Below are 23,919 nucleotides of genomic sequence, written 5' to 3'. Positions count from 1 at the left end.
TGGTGCTCCTCCAACCCAGAAGTGGGCAGCTGCGCAGCGCAGCGCTGGTAAGAGCAGGCGGCGGCAGCGGGCGGCGGGGGTCGCCACGGGCCAGATAAACGAGTCCCTCGGGCCTTAGTTTGGGGACTGATAGGAATATTTGCTTTTACACATTTGCTTCTGCACATGATGTTTCACATACCGTTCCAATACCAAGACATTCCATCATCTCCCTAGAATGTTCAGTTCATGACAACATTATACTCTGACCTGTTCTTAATGCATAGCTGACCACATCTACGGAACGCGATTTTTATGTTCTTTCATGTTATGATCAATCATTAGTAATTGTTTTAGTCTTGCTATATTAATCACTAGTTATAATTTAATTAGGAGGTTTCATGCCTGTCTAGTTCTGTGCTCCCTTTCCCAGCCTTTAATCTATTGGTGATTAATGTGTAACCTTTGCTTTGTACTTGTGTTAACCAATCAGCAACAAGTTGCTTTGTGTTTGTGTCAACCAATCAGCAACGAGCGCACCTGTGGCAATGTTGTAATATTCAATAAAAGAGTCTTTTCGGGACTTGCTCGGGAGATGCCTCTCACATGACACTAGCTACTCATCTGTCGTTATTTCAACCCAACAGGGGACCCCTGATCTTAAGGAACTCCCATGCATGTATGTTGCTCAGGAATCTGTGGGGCTATGCTCTTCCCCTCACCCTAGGGCAGCGGTTATCTGTAATGGGGAAGCGACACCCCCAAAAGGGGTCATGTGTCTCCCCACTTGCAGGAGGAGTACCCCTCCCATTTTGATCACAGCCGCAAGAACAAGGAGGCTGCTGCAAATCCAGGAGAGGAGAATCAACTAGGGAGAGATGTTTTGGTTAAGTTGTGGGTGAACATATCAGAAGACACAGCAATTCTTCAGACAGCTCTTGCTTATTCACAGGCCAGAACAGAACTGAACTGAAGGGCTCAGCCAGCCTGCTTATATAAAGCTCAACTACAAAGCAACAGTAACAACTTTCTGTAACTATCCAATCACTGAACGTCACTTTCAATCCCTTATTTGCATATGTGGACCTGAGTGAAAACTATCTACACTATCCCCCTGCTGGCCCAGGGTGAGAACTTCAGTACATAACAGTTTTCTTGGGGGGGGTTTGCAAGGAGAGGGAGGGGCTGCTTAAAAAGATAAATTTAAATCCACGACACCTGGCCGGGGGGGGGGGGGGAGTGGAGAAAAGGATGGGGAAGAACTGAAAAAGCAAAATAGGGGAAGAGAGGTCTCTCTCGTTTTCATTCAAGAGACACGTGAGCCTTAAAGCACACGGTCTGAAACAAGAGTGTGATTCATCCCTGTGGCTACCAAGTGGACCTCCAAATTAGTTGAGATCATTAGCCCCTCCCCCCCCCGTGATTATGTCTTGTGCAAGAGGCTGCTGAGGACGTGTTCTCAGGATTTGGGGATCAGGGCTGCCTTTCCTCGTGTCCCAAGCCCCCCTTGGGTAGCCATCATTCCCCTGAGCAGAACGAAGTTGGAATGGCACAAATCTGAAAGTTTTCCCATTGAGCCAGTACATAGATACGTCTATCAGTGAATCGTCACATTTGGTAATGTGCAGCGGAGGCCCTTTGAATAGAGATTCACATAAAATTCACACAGAAACACATTATTTTACTTCAACTCACTTGTAGAAACAACTCAGAGGCCGTGAAAGAAGGAAAACAACAGGAAGATTTAAAGGAACTATTAGAAATGACTATCAAAAGCAGCAGAGATATGAGACGATCAAAGTCCCCCCCCCCCCGGAACTCAAAGCATGGGAAGCCCCAACAAAAAAAAGTATAATTCGGCAGAATATTTGGATTATTTGATATGTATAGGTATAATTTGGCATATTTAATGTGATTTGATTGAATTGTTAAAATGGAAAACTTAATAAAAACAATTTAAATTAATAATAATAATAATAGAGATTGGGGTGGGAATCCTGTGTGATGAAGTGTTATGTGGGGACAGATGCAGCAGGAGTGATTGTGTTGATTGTGTGTGTGTGTGTGTGTGTGTGTGATGTCCACTGGAGGGGCAAACCGCCCCCCTCAACCTTTGAATAAATTCCGGTAACATAGTTTAGAAATTGTTTATTGTGATCATTAAGAGTGAATTTCTGTTTAATTATTATTTGCTGGTATTTAATTTTATTGTGTACTTTCATATTCTAAAGGATTATTATTACTTTATTTGATGGAAGTTGTTTAAAGTTATGCTTTTATTATGACATGATACTATGACATCATTGTGACTTTTATTATGACAGGGCTGAAGGGAGCCCTGTTTAGGGAAGCTTTTAATGTTTGATGTATTACGGTATTTTAATTTTGCTGGAAGCCACACAGAGTGTCTGGGGAAGCCCAGCCAATGGGCGGGGTATAAATAATAAATTATTGTTATTATTATTAATATTATTATTATTATTGCATTAGATCAGGTTGCTGTAAGGTGTGCGGTCACTGTTGCTCCTTCGGCTTGTCAATGGCCTTGTTGGCATAGTCATGTGGAAAGGAGGCAGAACACATATTAAAAGTGAAATGAAAAGAAAATGGAATGCGCCAAAAATGCTTGGCTGTCCCTCATCTCTGGCCACACCAGAATGTATAGCAAATTTCCTTCCCAATACACCCAGCTGAGCAAAGAATGTTGCTTCTTCATCCTGCCCACTTGGGTGCTACAAACCTGGGCAGCAGCTCCCTATCTGGTGTTATAGGAATTCTTATATATACATATGGACGCGGGTGGCGCTGTGGGTTAAACCACAGAACCTAGGACTTGCCGATCAGAAGGTCGGTGGTTCAAATTCCCGCAACGGGGTGAGCTCCCATTGCTCGGTCCCTGCTCCTGCCAACCTAGCAGTTCCTAAGCACGTCAAAGTGCAAGTACATAAATAGGTACCACTCCGGCGGGAAGGTAAACGACTGGACCTAATGGTCAGGGGTCCCTTTACCTTCACTATATATATATATATGTGTGTGTGTGTGTAATAAATCTTCAGAAATGTACAAGGCAAACACATACATAAGTATATAAACCACATCTCTGAAATAGTACAGAACAATCCTGAAGCCATTTTTGACTCTCCCAAATTGACCTCAAATATTTCTCTGCAAGGCGATGAGGAAAGCTTCCCAATTGTCTTTGGACTGTAGGGGCTGCTTACACCTCCCTGTGATTACAGTCTGGCAAGTATCTGTTAACCTGAGCACACTATCAATGTGTGTAAGAGATTCAGGAACTAAGTACGGTATTTACCATCTCCAAGGAATGGCCAGGCTACCCATGTTCAAATATATAAAAGGATGTCACATAGAGGAGGGAGAAAGGTTGTTTTCTGCTGCTCCAGAGAAGCGGACACGGAGCAATGGATCCAAACTACAAGAAAGAAGATTCCACCTAAACATTAGGAAGAACTTCCTGACAGTAAGAGCTGTTCGACAGTGGAATTTGCTGCCAAGGAGTGTGGTGGAGTCTCCTACTTTGGAGGTCTTTAAGCAGAGGCTTGACAACCATATGTCAGGAGTGCTCTGATGGTGTTTCCTGCTTGGCAGGGGGTTGGACTCGATGGCCCTTGTGGTCTCTTCCAACTCTATGATTCTATGATTCTATACCCAGAAAAGGCAATCTGATAATAATAAGGCATTATCAGGTATCCTGGCAGACAGGAGAGAAGCAACACACTCAAATTTCTGCTGGGGACCACCTCTTTCTGTGATGCATGTATGATGTTTTTGGGGGTGGTCTTGAGTTACAGGGGAGACAGTTTCAAAAGTCTATATAAGGGCTTGCACACGCAGTGTTCTGGGTTCCTCCTTTCCCTCCCTGCGTGGGGTGAGCAGGGGCAACTGTCACAACAGATTAATAAAAATCAGGCTTACTAGCTGCTTTGCTTCTCAATATTCTCTGTTTGGCCTGTTATTTTCTCCTGCCGATAAGAGAACCTACATAAGGACCCTATACGGGCTCTTGGGTACTCCATAAGGGAAAGGAGCAGTTGTTTTTTCTTATCACACCGGGAAGGGTGAAGATCCTGCTGCCTATTTGGTCCAGCGTCTGTTCTCGCAGTGGCTGAACAGATGCCCCAGGGAGAACTTCGCAAGCAGGATCAGTGCACAAGAACAGATCTCCCCTCTTGCGATTTCCAGAGCAGACCCATTGTGGGCAGTAGCCATCGCTAGTCCTCCCCTCCCTCCATGAATTTGTCAAATTCGCTTTCAAAGCCATCTAAGCTGGTGGCCACCGCTGCTTCCTGTGGCAGGGAGTTCCATAGTCTAACTATCCAGAATTGAGGGGTAGGGGACCAGAACAGGGCCAGACACCTCCCTCCCCAAGTCCCCACCCCCATTGCAACTTTCCTGACAATTCCCCCCCACCCCAAAGCAGTACCTTGGTTCGGAAAGGCGACTTCCGAAGCCTGTCGTGATTGCTCCTCTTAGCTGACTTCGACCTCGTTTTCGGCTGCAAGGCTGAGCTCACCCAAGTTCCTGTTTTAACTGCACAAAACTTGTTCCATTTCCTGTGAGCCAGGAGGAAGACGTTTCGCAGCAGAGCACACCCACCCACAAGCCCTGGGTGCAGAGAGGAAGCGCCTCGTTGCTTTCCATAGGAGGAAAGGCTTCTGAACGTGAGGCTTTTAGATCACGCAGAGCGGAGACGGTGCGTTTCCCCCCATCGTTCTGCCCGGACACGGAGGTCCAGCTTTGAGGGCCTTCTGGTGGTTCCTTTGCTGAGAGAAGTGAGGTTACAGGGAACCAGGCAGAGGGCCTTCTTGGTGGTGGCGCCTGCCCTGTGGTGACTGGGAGTGGCGGCCAAGACCATGTAACACCGGTCTTGAAAGACCTACATTGGCTCCCAGTACGTTTCCGAGCACAATTCAAAGTGTTGGTGCTGACCTTGAAAGCCCTAAACAGCCTCGGTCCAGTATACCTGAAGGAGCGTCTCCAACCCCATCGTTCTGCCCGGACGCTGAGGTCCAGCGCCGAGGGCCTTCTGGCGGTTCCCTCGCTGCGAGAAGTGAAGCTACAGGGAACCAGGCAGAGGGCCTTTTCGGTAGTGGCACCCGCCCTGTGGAACGCCCTTCCAGCAGATGTCAAATCGATAAACAACTACCTGACATTCAGGAGACATCTTAAGGCAGCCCTGTTCAGGGAAGTTTTTAACGTGTGATGTATTTATCGTGTTTTTAATATTTTGTTAGGAGCTGCCCAGGGTGGCTGGGGAAACCCAACCAGATGAGCGGGATATAAATAAATTATTATTATTATTATTATTACACCCTCCCATCAGATGTCAAGGAAAGAACTATTTTACTTTTAGAAGACATTTGAAGGCAGCCCTGTTTAAGGAAAGTTTTTAATGTTTAATACTGTATTGTGTTTTTCATATTCTGTTGGAAGCCACCCAGAGCGGCTGGGGAAACACAGCCAGATAGGCGGAGTATTAATAATAATAATAATAATAATAATAATATGCTGTTGTTGTTTTCCCCATCCTCTTCCCATGTTAAAGTTCAGCGAAATTGACAGGCAGCAGACCCAAGAGAACAGTTCCTCACACAATGTAGAATACCTGAACTGCCCTCAACACCAGAAAGATCATCTTCAGACCCCCTCGAGTTTCAGGATTATAAATAGGAACGCAAGAGTTTGCTGGATCAGGCCAATTAGCCATCTATTCCAGCATCTTGTTCTCGCAGTGCTCAACCAAATGTCCATTATCATCCCCCTCAGTTGTCCCAATTTAAGTGGGGCATCCCGTTTTCGGGGTGGGGGTGGGCTGTGCTCTCTTGCAAGTCACCTGGCTCCTGAGAGATCACGGCCCCAAAATATGCACATCCTGGTTTTCTTCTAGGGCCTATTGGAGGGTATGGATTGTGGGAAGCCCGCAATCAGGATTCGAACACAGGAGCCCTCTCCTCTCCTGGGGTTTCCAGCAACTAGCTTTCAGAAACGTTGCTGCCCCCAAGTGAACACAGCACAGCCATCGTGGCAAGAAGCCGTTGAATTTCTCCAATTCTCTTCTAAAGCCATCTAGGTTGGTAGTTGCCATTGCCTCCTGTGGCAGGGAGTTCCGCAGGTTATGTGCTTTGGGAAGGATTTTCATTTGCCTGCCCCAAATCTTCCGTGTCCCGTGTTAATGAGAATTATGGGATGGTGGGATCCCAAAAGAGCACGGTCCTTGCATGGCTTCAACAGCACAACCATTACAGTCCCTCCAAGTTGAAGGGTTTATGCAGCTGTGGTAGAAGTCGCTCTTTTAAGAACTTACAAAATTCACCCCCCAATCCATCCATGCCAAGGGTTCCTCCCACCAATTTTGGGGTTTGTTTTTTTTTAAAAAAATAGCGTCTTCTATTTCAATTGCTGAAATAGGTTCTTTTAATACCCACTCTGTGATCTTGAGTCTTAAATCAAATATTCGTCGATGTTCTCAGGGTCAGGGTTATCAGATATGCACGTTTTCATAAAACGTAGCAAATGCATTAGAGATGTGCCTACTTTCGCCTTCTGCTACCCTTCACGCTTCTGTCCGCAGGGTTTTTGATTGAGCTTTTGACTGAGTTTCTACTGAAATGAGGTTGCATTGTAATGTTTTAATGTTGTATTTTAATCTTGTTTTTTTAAGCTGTATTTCAGTCAATTGTTTTTATATTTGGTGTTAGCCGCCCTGAGCCCAGTCTTGCCTGGGGAGGGCAGAGTATAAATAAAAATTTTTATTATTATTATTATTATTATTATTATTATTATTATCCTGAAATTCTTAGAAAGCTCAGCTAAAATAGCTCTTCCCAACATTCCCATTTTCTCTAATATTAGCGCACCCAAAAATTTCTATGTGCTTCCATGTTTGCATTTAGAGCCAAGAGCTATCTGTATATTTCACATAAGTATTGCAAAATTACTTCTGATTTATCTTTTGTTACCCTTGAGCTGCCAAATTCCGGAGTGCATCCAACCGTGCTGTCGAAAAGTTATAATAAAGGGGTGTCAGAGCCGAATGCGAGAACCACAGCGGGCAGAGTCCGACCCAATCACAGCATTCACACGACTCGCTCGAAAAAATAATCTTTATTGCACAAGGATGGGATTTCAAGAGGATCAGAAGACTGGATTTGAAAGGAAGAGGGACAAGGGAAGTCTACACACCACACGCCGGGAACACCCCCAAAAAACGGCGGGCAGGGTCTCTGTTAGAGGTCCACAGAAGATGCTTCCAGCAGCTTCCTGAACTGCAAGCGAAGAGCTATCCCAAAATGTCTGTGCACGATGGAAACAGTTAAAACACCCCACCAAGCAGGACTAAGACGTCCTGCCCCACTCCAACGGGAAGCTGTGGGGTGGGTTTCATAACTCTGCTCCCCCCACATCTACCCTGATTTCCTCTCCTCTGCATGGTGTAGGAAACGGGCTCGGCGGCCACAGACAAGTTGATTTATCTTCACTGGTGAGCATGAAGCCATTCCACCCCCTTCTCTCTGCCTCTGTCGGGTGGGGAGCCGCCGATAAGAGATGTACGCCTGGGGCTTCTGTCCCTTTCGATGCCACCCTTCCAGCCCCCCCGGTGCCAAAATCACAGAGCACGAAGAAATAAAAGAGAGAAAAGGCAAGCTGGAAGTTGATTGAGTTCCTCTTGGTCCCTTCCCCAGAATCAGGCCCTGCCAATACCTGCGGAATCGGCACAGAAAGCAGGTCTGGCCCTCAGTGCGCTGCGATCCCAGACTGACCTCCCTTTGTCTGTAGATTACAACCAACGCAGCATTGTTAAAAACGGAGGAAAACTCAACACACAACCTCTGTCTGCCTTGCCCTCCCAAATGAACTCAGGCCGGCCTTTGGAAACCTGGTACCCCCCAAGACGTTTCAAAGTCTCAGCCCCTCCGTTGATGAAGGCTGGTGAGAATCATAGTCTAAAACAGATCTGGAAGGGGCCAGGTTAAACGCGAAGCGACTTCACCCCGAATTCAGTGTGCAAAAGTGAACCGTGTAAACGCCGCCACCCCCCAACGCTTCCCCCGAAGAACATGAACAAAACCAACGCGTGGCCCAGTCAAGGGCCGCTGGCCCCGCCCTTCCGCGGGCTGGGGGCCACCCTGACCTCTCTGGAACACTCCCTGCGGCCTCCGGCCAGCCTCCCCAAGGCGCCGGAGTCTCCCAAATCAGCCTTCTCATCCGTCGACAGAAAGGCAGGGTCCTCCAGGGACGGGGGCTTGGCAGCAGCCCGGACAACTCACGTGCCCCACCCCACTCCGGGGGGCTGTTCTCACAAGTGGCCCGTGAAGCAGAGGAGGAGCAGCACGTGGACCGTGAGGAGGTAGAGAGTTGCCAGGAGGGGCAGGCGCCGGCGGGAACAGAAGAGCGAATGGAGGATGCGCCGCAGCCCCACGCCCCCTCGAGTCTGGGGAGAAAGCAAGGAGAGGTTACGAGGCAAGTCTACCAAAGGGGGGCTTCATTCAAGTCAACTCCCGTCACAAAGGGCCACAGGAGAGGCAGGTGCCTAGGACAGCAACATGGGCCCATCTAGGGGTTCCAGAAGCAAAGCCATTGACTTTTGCAGGAGGCTATACAGTTGTACCTTGGTTCTCGAACGCTTTGGCTCCCGAATGCCACAAACCCGGAAGTGAGTGTTCCAGTTTGCGAACTATTTTCGGAAGCCGAACATCCAATGGGGCTTCTGACTGGCTGAGGGAGCTTCCCGCAGCCAATCAGAAGCCGCACTTTGGTTTCCAAATGTTTTGGAAGTCGAACGGACTTCAGGAATGTTTTCCTGTTAGTGGGGGTTTTTCTCTCTGCAGGCAAAATTCCAACTGCAACTTCTCCTCCTTTTGTATTCATCACCAGCTGTACCTAATCAGCCTAGAAAACCACTCCCAGAAAAGGTTCTTAAAGTTACAATAATCTTTTCTGTTTCTTTGCAGAATGACTCCTAACAATTCCCTTCAACTTCCAAGGTACGACTGTATATTGCTATGGGGGGAGTCTGCTGGAGCCATCACGGGAATGTTTTTCCACCTGCCTTGCCTTATCCCGGATGCCTGGGACCCTTACAAAGCAAAGATGCTGCTTCTTGTCTTAACATTTTTGCAGGGAACATTCATCATCTTTTGGCAGATACACAGACGTGTTTTACTACTGTTGAACTTGTATTGTGTGCATTATTCTATATTTGCATGCATTTATTTCTTCATGGGAGGCTTTTCGGCTAAAAGCCGGCATATAAATGAACAGTAACGCGATGTCTGCTGCAGCAGGGAGAACCAGAAGGTGCTGTTTGTACCTGGGAAGGCAGCCTGTTGAAAGGCCGCTCTCAGGTTCAAATGACCCAAGTGGATTGTGGACAGACTTGGCCTTAAAGATGCCCACTGATGGCAGATCATTCTAGCTTGGCTTGCCCACTCTGGCTGGGGTGGAGGGAGAGAGTGGAGCTGAGGCTCCCTTGTAGGAGAGGTGGGCCCTCGCCTGCTGGGAAGAGGCTTACCTTGCTGTAAGAGGTGTCTGTGGGACCTACAAGCAGGGTGTGTTCAGGGCTGGTAGGTATTTCAATGCTGGTGTCCAAAGAGTGGGCCCACTCACTCGATTCTAACCTGCGGGGGGGGGGGGGAGAGAGAGAGAGAGACGTGGATTAGTGCCTCATGGCTGACAGGCAGCAGGGCAGCCCTGTTGGGATGCGTCCGGGGAGACGGGGGCATTTGGCAGGGCCCCAGCTGGCTCCAGCCACCAGCTGGGTGAACTCCGGTTCTTGGAACAGCATCAATCAGCGACTCGGGCCTCAGAGACCTTTAGAGACTTGGCACACTCTAATCAGCAGAGTGAATAATAATAATAATAATAATAATAATAATAATAATAATAATAATAATTTATTTATACCCCGCCCATCTGGCTGGGCTTCCCCAGCCACTCTGGGCGGCTTCCAACCGAATATTAAAAACAGTACAGCTGTAAATCTTCACAACGGAAGTGGCAGACAGAGGCATATATAAGCATATTTACAGGCATTTATTCACCATCAGGAACAAAAGAAAAACATGTCTGCTTCCCTTCATGTCCAAGCAAACAACAGGAAAGGAAAACACAATATACAATAGAAGTTCCCAGCAGACTGTGCTGGAAGTAAACAGACATGTGACATACAACAATCCATACATCTATTCTAAAGGTGGAATGGAACTACCGTATTTTTCGCTCTATAACACGCACTCAACCATAACACGCACATAGTTTTTAGAGGAGGAAAATCCGTAGGCATGCCACCAGTAGGCATTCCCTCCATAACACGCACAGACATTTCCCCTTACTTTTTAGGAGGAAAAAAGTGAGTGTTATGGTGCAAAAAATACGGTATATCCTAACATCCTCCCCCTTACCATGTAACCTGTAGTGCCTGTGGTTCAACCCAATTGGAACCTCAGTACATAAACCTTAAGTTGTTCTCTGCTAACAACCTTAGAGAACAGATCTGCAGGAATTACGTTTCCTGGCATGTAGGACACCTGAATGAGTCCTTTCTGAATACACTCTCTTGCATGATGTAACTTAATCTGCAAGTATTTGGTTCTTTGCTTGCAACTCTCTGAGCTCAGTAAAGCCAAACAGTATCTATTGTACTGATACACCTGCATAGGACATTTTACAGAAACCTTGATGTCCTGAAGCAGTTGCATCAACCATTCACAATCCATGAGTGAAAATGACAGGGCATTGAGTCCTAACAAACGCGTGGGCAGCCAAGTTGTTTGAACAAGCAACTATACCCCTCAGACCAAGGGTGGCTAATCTTCTTTCAGCCCAAAGAAGCCAACTCCTTGGGGCTACGTCAGCGGTGAATGTGGCCTCCAAAATTGCACACAGCCCCCCCCAACTCAGCTCATCAGTCAAGATCAGCTCTGGGGCGAGGGGAATCTGCATTGCCGCCAGGGCTCTGCGCACCTCAGAGCTGCATCTACTTCCTTGATTCATCGGTTTAGCAGGGAGGGATCAGCCAACTGTGGATCAGTCAGCCCTGGCCCCTATCATGGGTTGTGGAAGCCCTTCTGGAAGGCCGCTTTGACTGGCCTCTTCCAAGTCACGCTGGAGGCAGCGACGCTCCTGGATCCCGGTTGCTGGAAACCTCAGTAGGAGGAGCTGTTCTTGAGCTCGGATCCCGTTTGCATCTGGCTGGCCAGTGTGAGGACAGGATGGGCTGCTGGCCTGATCCAGATTTGGAAGGGACCAGGAGGGCCATGCAATGAAACCCCTTCAAATGCAGGAATCTTTTGCCCAACGCAGCTCAGCGCCCGCTGGGATGCCCAAACATGAGAGTGTCAGAGATTAACATATTTTTCTGTGTATTTTTGACTCAAAAACCGTGTCAAAAAACTGGGGTCGCCCTATACATGGACAGTGGCGTCGGGAGGAAGCTGCACACCACCAGCCAGCTGGTTAGCGGCCCGAGCTCTAGGGAATTTCCCACCAGCAGTGGTGTGGAGGGAGCGGCTGCCCACTTTCTCAACCCCCAGCAATGGTTCTGCTGGGGTGCAATTCCCCCTTAAAAAAGGGCAACAACTTTGGGCCATCTCCCCTCATTTTCTTTAAATTTAGTCCCCCAAAATAGGGGCCGTCTAATACATGGGGGCATCTTATACATGGAAAAATACAGTATGTATATGTATATGGAAAAATACAGTATGTATATGTATATGTATATGTATATGTATATGTATATGTATATGTATATGTATATGTATACACACACACACACACACCAGTCATACCTTGGGTTACAGATGCTAAAGGTTGCGTTTTTTTGGGTTACGGACCCGCCAAAACCCAGAAGTACTGGAACGGGTTACCTCTGGGTTTTGGCAGTTGCGCATGCGCAAAAGCGCTAAATCGCGCTTTGTGCATGCGCAGAAGTGCCGAACCGCAACCCACATGTGTGCCAAGACGCCGCTGCAGGTTGCAAACGTGCATCCCACACTGAACATGTTCACAACCCCAGCGTCCACTGTATGCGTACGTTATCTATATCTATATATACACACACACACACACACACACCCTGGTCATGGAAGCTGGGGCCAGGCCCGTGACTCACCTGCGGATGTGATCCTGGGCTGCGGCAAAGGCCTCCTCGGCCGCCAGGCGCTGGTCCCGCTCCTCCTGCAGCAGCTCCTCCAGGCGCAAGAGGCCCTGCCTGGCACTGCTCTGCTGCTGCCTGGCCTCCGAGAGCCTGCAGCAAAGAGAAGGGCGGTGAGGAGCAAGGCTCTCCCTGATTGCAGCTGCACGGCCTATGCCAGGCGGCACAGTGGTTAGAGCTCTACTAGGGCCCGAGAGAGACCAGGGTTTGAATCCCTGCTCCACCATGAAGCTCCTTGGGTGTCGGGGGGGGGGGCAGTCGTTGCTGCTCTCACAGGGTTGTTGTGAGCAACCACCACCTCCCGGCTCCAGAACTGGCACTCACCTCATCTGCAGTTCCTGCAGCTCGGGCGTGTAGCTCTCCCTGGGGTGCTCACTTCTTTCCTGGGGGGCTCCGGGAGCAGCGTCTGTCGGGAGGGAGCCCTGGGCAGGGCAGAAAGCACACATTAGAATCATAGAGTTGGAAGAGACCACAAGGGCCATCGAGTCCAACCCCCTGCCAAGCAGGAAACACCATCAGAGCACTCCTGACATATGGTTGTCAAGCCTCTGCTTAAAGACCTCCAAAGGAGGAGACTCCACCACACTCCTTGGCAGCAAATTCCACTGTCAAACAGCTGTCGAACACTGTCAACATTAAGGCATGGGCCAGATCGCCACAGGCCACAGGTCCTGAATGAGAGTGCCCCCCCCCCATGGCCAGGTTTCAGGCAATTCTTGCATGGCAGAGGCAGCCAGGCTTACAGGCCTGAAGCAAACACACGTGCTCTGATAGGGAGCTGTAACCGAGAGAGGGAACCAGAATTTGCGCGTAGGCTGAGAATGGCGCGGTTTCAGTCGGCCTCTGCAGCCCAGCGAGTCTCAGGCTTACCGAGTCCTTCCCCGGGGTCTGGAGCTCCCGCAGCTGATTCTCCAGGGCCTCGCAGCGGGCAAGGACCTCGTTGTAGCGCTGGTGGCTCTCGCGCAGGTTGCGGCTGCTCCCCCGCAGCTGGAGGGAGAGCGAGTTCTTCTCCTCGAAGACCTGAGAGAGCTGGAGAGAGGAGAGAGGGGCTGAGATGTCTTCCTCAGCTGACCATCACATGTCCCCCAGGACGTTTCTGAGCATAATTCAAAGTGTTGGTGCTTTAAAGCCCTAAAGGTCCTCAGTCCCGTAGACATAGCTGTCAACTTTCGGATTTGAAAATAAGGGATGAGCAGCTTCAAAAATAAGGGATCAGCAGCCTCACCTGTCCCGGGGACAGTCTATGGGATAGCTATCAATCTGGGATAGCAGCGGGAAGCAGTGGGAAACGGCGCTGGAATAAGGGAATTTCCCGCAAAAAAAGGGAAGGTTGACAGCTATGCCAGTAGACCTGAAGGAGCGTCTCCACCCCATCGTTCTGCCCGTACACTGAGGTCCAATGCCAAGGCTCTTCTGGCGGTTCCCTCGCTGCGGGAAGCCAAGTTACAGGGAACCAGGCAGAGGGCCTTCTCGGTGGTGGCACCCGCCCTGTGGAACGCCCTCCCACCAGATGTCAAAGAGAACAACAACTACCAGACTTTTAGAAGACACCTGAAGGCAGCCCTGTTTAGGGAAGCTTTTAATGTTTGATGTATTACAGTATTTTAATATTTTTCTAGAAGCTGCCCAGAGTGGCTGGGGAAATCCAGCCAGATGGGTGGGGTATAAATAATAAATTCTATTCTATTCTATTCTATTCTATTCTATTCTATTCTATTCTGTTCTGTTCTGTTCTGTTCTGTTCTGTTCTGTTCTGTTCTATTCTATTCTATTCTGTCAGTTTCTGGCCGTCCTGTCTGTGGAAACAAACTGGAGGGCTTTAATCCTCTGTGAGGAAGAAGCACATTTGACACAGGGAGAGCAGAGGTGGTCACTGCGAGGAGAGGGAAAGCACAAGAACTGGAGACGATCCAATTTGAACAACAGACAATTCCCCCACCGTCACTGATGCATAATATGCACATTCTGAGGAGCTCACCCACCGGCCCTTGCCCCCCCTTGCCCCCCCTCCTACCTTGCTGTTCAGCTGCTGGACCCGCAATTCTTTTTGGTGCAGCTCCTTCAAAGTGCTGCTCAGCTGGGCCTGGAGGCTGCTGGTATCAGCCTCTTGACCAGACACAGCTCCCTGCAAAGTCTTGCTGGAACCGGTGGCTCCTGGGGCAGCCTGCAGGGAGACAAATACCTGAGCCCTCGGTGCACAGCCACTCAGCTGGGCCTGGGGGAACTGCACAGCCAAGGGCCAGGGCCTCCCAAGAGCCCGACCAAAACCTAGGTAAAGGTAAAGGGACCCCTGACCATTAGGTCCAGTCGTGGCCAACTCTGGGGTTGCGGCGCTCATCTCGCTTTATTGGCCGAGGGAGCCGGTGTGCAGCTTCTGGATCATGTGGCCAGCTTGACTAAGCCGCTTCTGGCGAACCAGAGCAGCGCACAGAAACATTGTTTACCCTCCCACCAGAGTGGTACCTATTTATCTACTTGCACTCTGACATGCTTTCAAACTGCTAGGTTGGCAGGAACAGAGACCGAGCAATGGGATCTCAACCTGTTGTGGGGATTCAAACCGCTGACCTTCTGATCAGCAAGCCCTAGGCTCAGTGGTTTAACCCACAGCGCCACCCACGTCCCTAGGCCAAGACCTAGATGTACAGAAATGACGGAAGTGGAGTGTTGGAAGGGACCCGAAGGGCTTACCAGGCTCCGGGAAGGTCGTACGAGGGCCCCGGGACTCTCACAACCTCCCTATAGGGCCAGTAGGCAAAGCCCACTCCAGACAGGCAGGAAGAATCAAGCAGAGGTTGAGGAGCATTTGAGGGTCTTCCTGATTTTGCCTTTGCATGTGGACCCCTCAAATGTAACCCTTGTGTGGTTATTGCCTGTTTGTTTGATTTACTTCAATAAAATCTTTTTTAAACGAAAGAAACAGGATGGCATGGAAGCATAAAAACCAGGTAGAGGGTCTTCTCGGTGGTGGCACCCACACTGAGGAACGCCCTCACATCAGATGTCAAGGAGCCACTATCTGACTTTTAGAAGACATCTGAAGGCAGCCCTGTTTAGGGAAGTTTTAATGTTTGATCGTGTTTTTAATATTCTATTGGGAGCTGCCCTGAGTGGCTGGGGAAACCCAGCCAGATGGGCAGGGTATAAATATATTATTATTATTATTATTATTATTATTATTATTATTATTATTAAATTGTCATGTTGGAAGGGACCCAAGTCCAACCCCCTGAAATGCAGGAATCTCCACTAGATCATACATGACAGGTGGTCATTCGACCTCTGCTTATAAACCTCCAAAGAAGGATTGTCTAACAACTCTCAAGAAAGCTTTTCCTGATGTTCTTGTAACCTCAGTTTGGGAAAAGGCCTGGGCAAAGGGCCCCGTTGCAACGTCAGTCCCACCCACCACACCACCCCCAGCCTCACCTGTCTCTGGCGCTGCTCCTCTTCCACCACGATTCGTGCACCAGGTCTCTCTCCCTCCTGCACTGCTCTCCGCAAGGAACTCTGCTCCTGCCCCGTGGCCGATGGGGCCTCCAGCTTCCAAGATGCTTTCTCCTCCCTGCAAGACATCACAAGAGAGGAACTGCAGAGGCGGCACATGGTGGGGTGGGGGAAAAGGGCGACCTGCCCACCAAAGCTCACATGGTGCTTCCTGGTGAGGCCGTGATGAGTTTGGGCACAGCGGCTGTTGCACCAAAGTCAAGAGAGCTCTGGGGAACTGTCAAGGAGGGCGCCCCAAGGCCAGGCTCCAGACAGAGGAGATTTGCTAGAGAAATGAATGTGCGCAGCAGCCGATGTGGAAGGCTGGGGTTGGATCTGAAGAAGCCCGAGTTCAAATCCTTGGCCAGCCGCAAAACTCGCTGCTTGATCGCGAGTCAAAGGCAGCTGTGAGGATAATGGCAACCCCTGCTGCACCAACCTGAGAGAAGCACGGGGTGCAATTTTGACAAAAGTCAGAACAAATAAAAAGGAAAAGGGCCACATCATACCCATTCTGCTTTTGTAAGAAATTGGCATTTAACGTGGCAGCACCCAAGCTCTATACCTCGTTACATCGTGCAAGAGAGTGTATTCAGAAAGGACTCCTTCAGGTATTCTACATGCCAGGAAATGAAATTCCTGAAGATCTGTTTTCTAAGGTTGTTAACAGAGAACAACTTAAGGTTTATGTACAGAGGTTGCAATTGGGTTGAACCACAGGTACTACAAATTACATGGAAAGGGGGAGGATGTTGGGACATAGTTCCATTCCACCTTAAAAGGAACAGGCATGACTGTTGTGTGTCACATGCCTGTTTACTTCCAGCACAGTCTGCTGGGAATTTCCGTTGTATATTGCTTTTGATATATTGCTCTTGTTGGACACGAAGGGAAGCAGACATGTTTTCCTTTGTTCCTGGACTATGCTGAATAAACGCCTGTAAATAATGCTTACACATGTCTCTGTCCGCCACTTCCATTGTGAAGATTTATTCACTCTGCTGATAAGAACGTGCTCAACTTCTGAATGTATTGGAGGCTCGAGTCGCTGATTGATGCTGTTCCAGAGTTCGCCCGGCTGCCGGCCAGCGGCTGGAGCCAGCTGGGGGCCTGGCAAATGCCCCCGTCTCCCCGGACACATCCCAACACCAGGTTGGTGGCCATCCCTGCCTCCAGTGGCAGGGAGTTCCGTAGTTTAAGTATGCACTGCTTAGAGAAGGCGTTTCTTTGCTCTGTGCTGAAACTTCCAGCACTAAGCTTTCCCCCTGCCTCTGTGACAGGGTGAGACTCACCTGAGCTGGTGGAGCTCCATCTGCCAAGAGGCCCCGTCCTGCCTCAGACGCTCCACCTCTTGCTTCTGCTCTTCCACCTGGGCCTTCAGGCGCGCGATCTCTGCTGTGTCCACCCCAACCTGCAGGTACTGCTGCTGGAGGTTCTTCAGCTCCACCAGCTTGGGCAAGAGAGAAGGAAAGTCAGTCAGTTTTACTGCACATAGCCAAAGGCTGCCGCAATGTACGCAGAATCATTCAACAATTAAAAGAAAATACAGTCATACCTTGGGATGAATACGCTGCAGCTTAAATATTTTTGGGTTGCACTCCGCAGCGACCCGGAAGTAACAGAGTGCGTTACTTCCGGGTTTCGCCGCTCGCGCATGTGCAGATGCTAAAAATGACGTCACATGCATGTGCGGAGGCGGCAAGACGCGACCAGCGCATGCGCAGCCGTGTCTTACGTTCGCTTCAGGATGCGTACGGGGCTCCGGAACGGATCCTGTTCGCATCCAGAGGTACCACTGTATGCTGGATTAATACAAAAAACTTAAAACATTTATATTATCAAGACATTACCTACTCTAAGCAGAACTATAAAAGTATCTTAATATACAGGTTAAGACATTAAACAATAAAATTTATAGGCTAAAATCACCACATGGCTACTAATATATTAAAAATAATGTTAATTAATACAATGTGCAATTATATTCAGAGTTTGGTGATAAGGATAGAATATAGCTTGATGCAGATAGGGTGAAATAAATTCATCTCCTTTACAGTTGGTGGCTACCTTGGCTATATAATTTGCTCTAATTTTCCTAGCAGCAGTTGCAAAGAGTGCTACACGCCAGGTCACATACTTATCTATGTCTGCGAGGAAATATGAAATCATGTCAGAGGGGTTCTGGCCAGGGGAGCTTGTCCTTATAGGTGCTAAAAATCGTTCTCTTGCTTCATTATATAAGGGGCAGCGCAAGATATAATGCATAAGGTCCTCTACTTCAGGACATCCCCTAATGCAAACACGTTCGTTGGTATGCCTCTGTGTCTCCCATCTCTATAAGCAGTTTATTGCATTTAATCATAACTCTGTAAAAACTTTCCGAAGTTGTACAAAAGTCAGCTCATTGAAATAAGGTGTATGAGAGAAGGAAAGAGAAGAGATGGGTTAAGTCTGCCACTCGGAAGGCTCCAAGGGTCAATGTCTGCAGACCATCCCCACGTGATGCCCTTGGGGAAAACTCACCACCTCAAGTACGGGGAACCCTCAGCCTTCCAGAGGTTGCTGAACTACAACTCCCATTATCCCTGGCCACAGGCCATGCTTGCCGGGGCTGATGGGAGTTGTAGTTCAGCAACATCGGGAGAGCCAGAAGTTCCCCACACCTGCCCATCTCTTGGTTTCAGAACTTCAGAACTCCAAGCCAGATTAACCCAGAATACAAGACTCTGTGGATCTCATTACAATTTCCCCCCTACAAAAGCTTTTAATACATTTCCCCCAGTTGCCTTTGATTGTTCTCCCTGAGTCTGACTAAAAAAATAAAATACCCGTATTTTTCGCTCTATAACACGCACCCGACCATAACACGCACGTAGTTTTTAGAGGAGGAAAATCCATAGGCATGCCACCCGTAGGCATTCCCTCCATAACACGAACAGACATTCCCCCTTACTTTCTAGGAGGAAAAAAGTGAGTGTTATGGTGCAAAAAATACGGTGTTAGGCTATGAAGAATCTCTAGTTCTCTATTATGTAGAAACCGTTTAATCATCCTATGCCCTTTTTAAATGTGGGGGGGTTGGGGGGAAGGGGTTATTGTTGTTTTTATTTTGATTATGGATTTTGTGGTTTTATATTTTGATTTTATTCTGTAAACACCCCCAAGACCTGCAGGTATAGGGCAGTATATAAAATCAATAAATAATAATAATTACAAACCCTAAGCAGCGCACACAAAAACTGCATTTACCAACAATCACTCAATAATATACTTCAGCTCTGTGAAAAGAAACCTGAGAGGTGGAGAAGGAATTCTGCCAAAACCCAGAGCCAGATCCGTAAGAGGGAGAACCAGTTTAGGGCGCAGAACCACTCCAGGTCAGGGGCAAGGAGGTCTCTGCACAGACAGCCAACAACATGGGCTGGGGAAGTGTTTCTAAGGACTGTGGTGGAAGAGGTGCTGAGCTTGCAGAAGGTGGCAGGCTGGAGAACAAACAGCCAAGACGAAACATTTTTTCCCATACAGGGCGTGTGTTCATGGATATGCTCTTACAGACTCATTTAGACGCTGTCCAGGTATGCAATATTGGGGGGGAAAGGCTGACTAGCTGGAAATCTGCTTTGAGCCTCTGTACTGAACCCCCAAAGGGAATTTTCCTCCCCCAGAGGCAAGTCTGTCTGCACCCTCTGCAAGGTGTGCATGTGTATTATTAGAGAATAGGCGAGACAACAGGGAGGCAGAATTAAATTCCCGTAGAACCAGAACTTCAGGATTAGATCAGAGGACATATTTATTTTGTGTGTGTGAATGTCACACTCATGCCTATTAACTTACTTCTTCTACAGCTCTAGATTGGATTCTTAAGAAATGTGCAATTAACTGTTACTGTTCTGAATTCTATTGTGTTGTTTTGCTTAGTGGGTGGTGCAAACCACTATTCAGAATAAGGCATTTTATAGGGTACGGTGGGGGGTGGCACTAGGGATGGGTTTACGGAACCAAGGGAGCAGGGGCACGAAAAACTTTAGGATCCACTACTCTAGACAGCGGGACATGGGTGGCGCTGTGGGTTAAACCACAGAACCTAGGGCTTGCCAATCAGAAGGGTCAGCGGTTCGAATCCCCGCAACGGGGTGAGCTCCCGTTGCTCGGTCCCTGCTCCTGCCAACCTAGCAGTTCAAAAGCACATCTAAGTGCAAGTAGATAAATAGGTACCGCTCCAGTGGGAAGGTAAACTGCGTTTCTGTGCGCTGCTCTGGTTCGGCAGAAGCGGCTTAGTCATGCTGGCCACGACCCGAAAAACTGTCTGTGGACAAACGTCAGCTCCCTCGGCCTATAGAGTGAGATGAGCTGCAACCCCAGAGTCGGCCACGACTGGACCTAATGGTCAGGGGTCCCTTTACCTCTACTCTAGACAGCAGGATGTGCTGAGAATCCCCAGCTTCAAGGAAGACCCTTGAGAAAGGTGGGTTAATGAGCAGCATGTGGCAAAAAGCAAGGACTCACCAGCCTGTCCCGGTCATCCTGCAGGGCAGACAAGGCCTTCTTGAGGCTGGGCACTTCGGCGAGGCTGACGGAACCGCCGGTCGCCGACTGCAGCTTGGCCTCCTCCACTTTGCGGGCCTTCTCCAGCTCGCCCATCAATCGGTCTCGCTCGCCCTGCAGGCTAGCCATGGCCTTGGAGAAGGACTTGACCTGGCCAGAGGCCCCCTCCAGCTCGGAGGCCAGGCGAACCACCTCGGCGTCTTTGACCTTCAGCTGCTGGCCGAGCTTCTCCAGTCGTGCCAGGAGGCCCTTCTCTTCCACCGACTTCCGGAGGGCCGCCAGTTCAGAGGCCAAGGCGTCTCGCTGCTCCGCGAGGCTCTTCTGCTCCTCCTGGAACCGAGCCTTCTCCTCCTGGAGGCTCTGAACCAGCAAGCGCTGCTCTTCCAAGTCCGCCGAATACTTCTTCTCCATGGCGCGGAGCTCTTCGTTGCACTCGTCCCAGCTGTCCTGGAGTGAGCTCATGGCCTTCCCGAAGGAGTGGACTTGGGCCTTCAGGTCTTGGTTCTCCTCTGTGACAGCCAGGAGGCTCTGCTCCATCTCGAGGAGGTCTTTGGCCAGCTCGGCCACCCGCTCCTCCGCCGTCTCCGTCTCGTTCCGCATCAGCCCGGCGTCGTGGTGCAAGCTCTTCAGCTCCGCCTCCATCTGGGCTTCCGCCTCCTGCATCTTGCGGCTGGTGCTCTGCCAGAGCAGGGCCAGCTCCTCCTCCAGCTCCGCCGCCTGCCTCCGGGCGAGCGAGAGCTGCCCGCTCAGCTCCTCCGCTTCCTCCCCTTTGCCCAGAAGCTGCGCCTGCAGCTCCAGCAGGGGCCCGTCCTCGCGCAGGGCCGCCACCTCGCTCTGCGCCCGGGAGAGGGAGGCCGCGAGCAACTCCGCCTGCTCCCCCAGGCTGCGCTTCTCCAGCCGCAGGGCCTCTGCCGCGCGCTCAGACTCCCGCAGCTGCTCCTCCAGCGCCCGGATGCGCTCCAGCTGGGTCTTCAGCAGCTGCTTCTGCTGGCTGTCCTTGATGGAGAGCAGCTGGTTCAGGTCCTGGCGGTAGCGCACCAGTTCGGCGTCCAGCTTGGCGTTCTCGGCGTGCAGGTCGTCCATGCGGCTGTGGAGGCTCCGCAGCTCTCCCTTCAGCCGGTTGTTCTCGGCCGCCGCCTCTTGGATCAGCTGGTCCTTCTCGAGGATGGCCGCCAAGTGCCGTTGCTCCAGCTGGCGGTAGTCGCCCAGGACCCGCTCCCGGTCGTCCTGCAGGGAGGACATGGACTTGGTGAAGGAGTCCAGCTGGGCCTTGTGGCGCTTGCTCTCCTCCTGGGTGCTCTGGAGTTTCCTGCCCAGCTGCTCCACCTTCTCCAGGGCTTTCACCTTCTCGGCCTCCGAGGCTGCCCTCTCCTCTCCCGCCTGGCTGATCCTGGCCTCCAGCTCCTTCAGCTCCTCCTGGTGCTGCCGCTGCAGCTCCGACACGGCGGAGGAAACGGCCTCTTCCTTGGCGGCCACCAGGCTGATGATCTTCTGGTCCGTGACGCTCATCTCCGCGTGGAGCCTGTCCGTCAGGTCCTTGGATGCCCGCAGGTCGGCCTCCAGCTGCTCCCGACTCAGCCGGCTCTCTCGCAGGTCGGCCTCTTGGCTTTTCGCCGTGGCCGCCAGCCTGTCCACTTCCTCCAGGCACTTCGTGAAGGAGGCCTGCAGGCCGGCCAGCTTCTCACTCTGGCTCTGGAGCTGCGCTTCCTGTTTCTGGATCTGGTCCTGGGAGTCTCGGAGCAGCCGCTGGGCTTCCTCCAGCCTCATCACCAGCCCCCTTTTCTCCTCCTGGAGCGACTCGGCTTCCTCCAGGAGACGCTGGTGCTCCTTCTGGGCTCTGGAGTCCTGCGCCGATTTGCTGCGTTCCAGGCTGCGAAAGCAGAGAAGGGCAGGATCAGACACAAAGCAGGAAAGTCCTCTGCCTGTCCTCACTCCCTAATCAATAAACACACAAGACGTAACTAGCTGTACGTTTGAAAAAATGATATATACTATTCATTGTATTGTAGATTTCAACAACAGCAGCTGCTACTATGCTATAAGATCCACTGTCCTGTGATATCATATATGGTATGTACGGCTGCTGACGGTTTTTATATTATTTTTGCTGTAAAAATGTGTGAGATTACGATATTGTATTTATTTGCATTACCTAGAGTTTGTACTACTGATGAAGCCCAAGACGGCGAAACAAGACTAATATTCCGGAAATCCTTGTCTTAGGCTCTGTGAAAGAATTCTGTGGAACTGCAACAACCTTTCGTGTAGATTGTTGGACTCCATGAACAGACAGGTGGAATAGACACTTTCACATATATGGACCTTATGCATAAACTGATTAGAGAATGAACTGATCCACTGGGTCTTCTATGTTTTTCGTTGACCTTTATGAGCTACTTCTGTTGAAATCTACAATTCAATACAGTACAGTGGTGCCTCGCAAGACGAAATTAATTCGTTCCGCAAGTTTTTTCTTCTTGCGAGTTTTTCGTCTTGCGATGCACGGTTTCCCATAGGAATGCATTGAAAATCAATTAATGCGTTCCTAGGGAAACCGCCTTCAGACCAGGTCCGGGGACAGTCTGTCCCCCGACTTCTTCTGAAGGCTGGGGGGGGGACAAGGGCTTTTCTTCCCACCCCCAGCATTTTAAAAAACCCCGGGACAGCGGAGGACTGTCCGGGGCGATCTTAAAATACTGGCGGGCAGCATTTTAAAATTGCCCGGGACAGCGGAGGACTTCTCCGCTGTCCAGGGCGATGTAAAAGCCGTCCGGGAAGGCAGGCAGGGGGGAGCAAAGACTTTCGCCCCCCGCCCGCCTTCAGAAGAGGTCCTGGACCTCTTCTTTTAAAATGCTGGCGGTGGGGAGCAAAGCCTTTCGGCCCCCGCCAGCCTTCCTGGACCTCTTCTGAAGGCCGCAGGGGGGGAAAGGCTTTGCTCCCCACCACCAGCATTTAAAAGAGGTCCCCGGAGATTTCCCTATGGGCTTTCGTCTTGCGAAGCAAGCCCATAGGGAAATTCGTCTTGCGAAGCGCCTCCAAAACAGAAAACCCTTTCGTCTTGCGGGTTTTCCGTCTTGCGAGGCATTCGTCTTGCGGGGTACCACTGTAAATAGTATATATCATTTTTTCAAACCGACAGCCGGTTACATCTTGCGTGTTTATTGAATATGTTTCACGTAACCAGAGGTTTGTTGTTGTTTTGTCCTCGCTCCCCATCAAAAACAGAAGATTCATAAAGTAATCTAGCCAACGAATCCCATGGGGCCAAGCTGGAAGGTGTGCAGAAGGTGGAAGGGTCTAGAAACTGAGCCTTATGAGGAACGGTTGAGGGAGTTGGGGGTGTTTAGGCTGGAGAAGAGAAGACAGAGAGGGGCTGTCAATGGAAGCTTGAGGAAGCTTGTTTCCTGCTGCCCCAGAAGGCAGAACCTGAACCCATGGATTCAGGTGACAAGAAAGAAGATTCCAGCTAAACATTCCCCCCCCCCAAAAAAAGCGGTGGGCTCTCCTTCCCTGAAGGTTTTCAAAAAGAGGCTGGATGGTCGGCTGTCAGGGATTCTTCAGTTGATATTCCTGCGTTGCAGGGAATTAGATCACCCTTGTGGGTCCTTTCCAATTCTACAGCTATTGTTCTATGAACTCCGGATGAAACTAGAGCAGGGGTCAGCAACCTTTTTCAGCAGGGGGCCGGTCCACTGTCCCTCAGACCTTGTGTGGGGCCGGACTATATTTTGGGAGGA

The 23,919-nt window shown here is 50.0% G+C and overlaps 1 protein-coding gene across 3 annotated transcripts in view; it reads right to left on the bottom strand.

Annotated features, from left to right (window-relative positions):
* The window catches only part of GOLGB1 (golgin B1), a 77,033-nt gene that overhangs the window by 26,633 nt on the left and 26,481 nt on the right, over positions 1-23,919 (bottom strand). For 2 of the 3 annotated variants that reach the window (XM_082238674.1, XM_082238675.1), the window contains exons 15-23: positions 20,144-22,052; positions 16,930-17,087; positions 15,581-15,716; positions 14,166-14,315; positions 13,022-13,180; positions 12,476-12,573; positions 12,110-12,244; positions 9,512-9,617; positions 7,090-8,431 (exon numbers count right to left, since the gene is read on the bottom strand). In XM_082238674.1, coding sequence (XP_082094800.1) covers positions 8,297-8,431; positions 9,512-9,617; positions 12,110-12,244; positions 12,476-12,573; positions 13,022-13,180; positions 14,166-14,315; positions 15,581-15,716; positions 16,930-17,087; positions 20,144-22,052 — 2,986 coding nt within the window. In that variant the 3' untranslated portion in view covers positions 7,090-8,296. Of the gene's footprint in view, positions 1-7,089; positions 8,432-9,511; positions 9,618-12,109; positions 12,245-12,475; positions 12,574-13,021; positions 13,181-14,165; positions 14,316-15,580; positions 15,717-16,929; positions 17,088-20,143; positions 22,053-23,919 lie in introns of those variants that run through there. The other variant, XM_082238676.1, reaches the window with a different exon arrangement.

The sequence above is a fragment of the Podarcis vaucheri genome (genome assembly GCF_965113315.1).
Source record: "Podarcis vaucheri genome assembly, chromosome: 10".
NCBI classification, from domain to species: Eukaryota; Metazoa; Chordata; class Lepidosauria; order Squamata; family Lacertidae; genus Podarcis; species Podarcis vaucheri.
The sequence above is the reverse complement of the archived record's forward strand: the minus strand, read 5'-3'. Positions and strand labels throughout refer to the sequence as shown.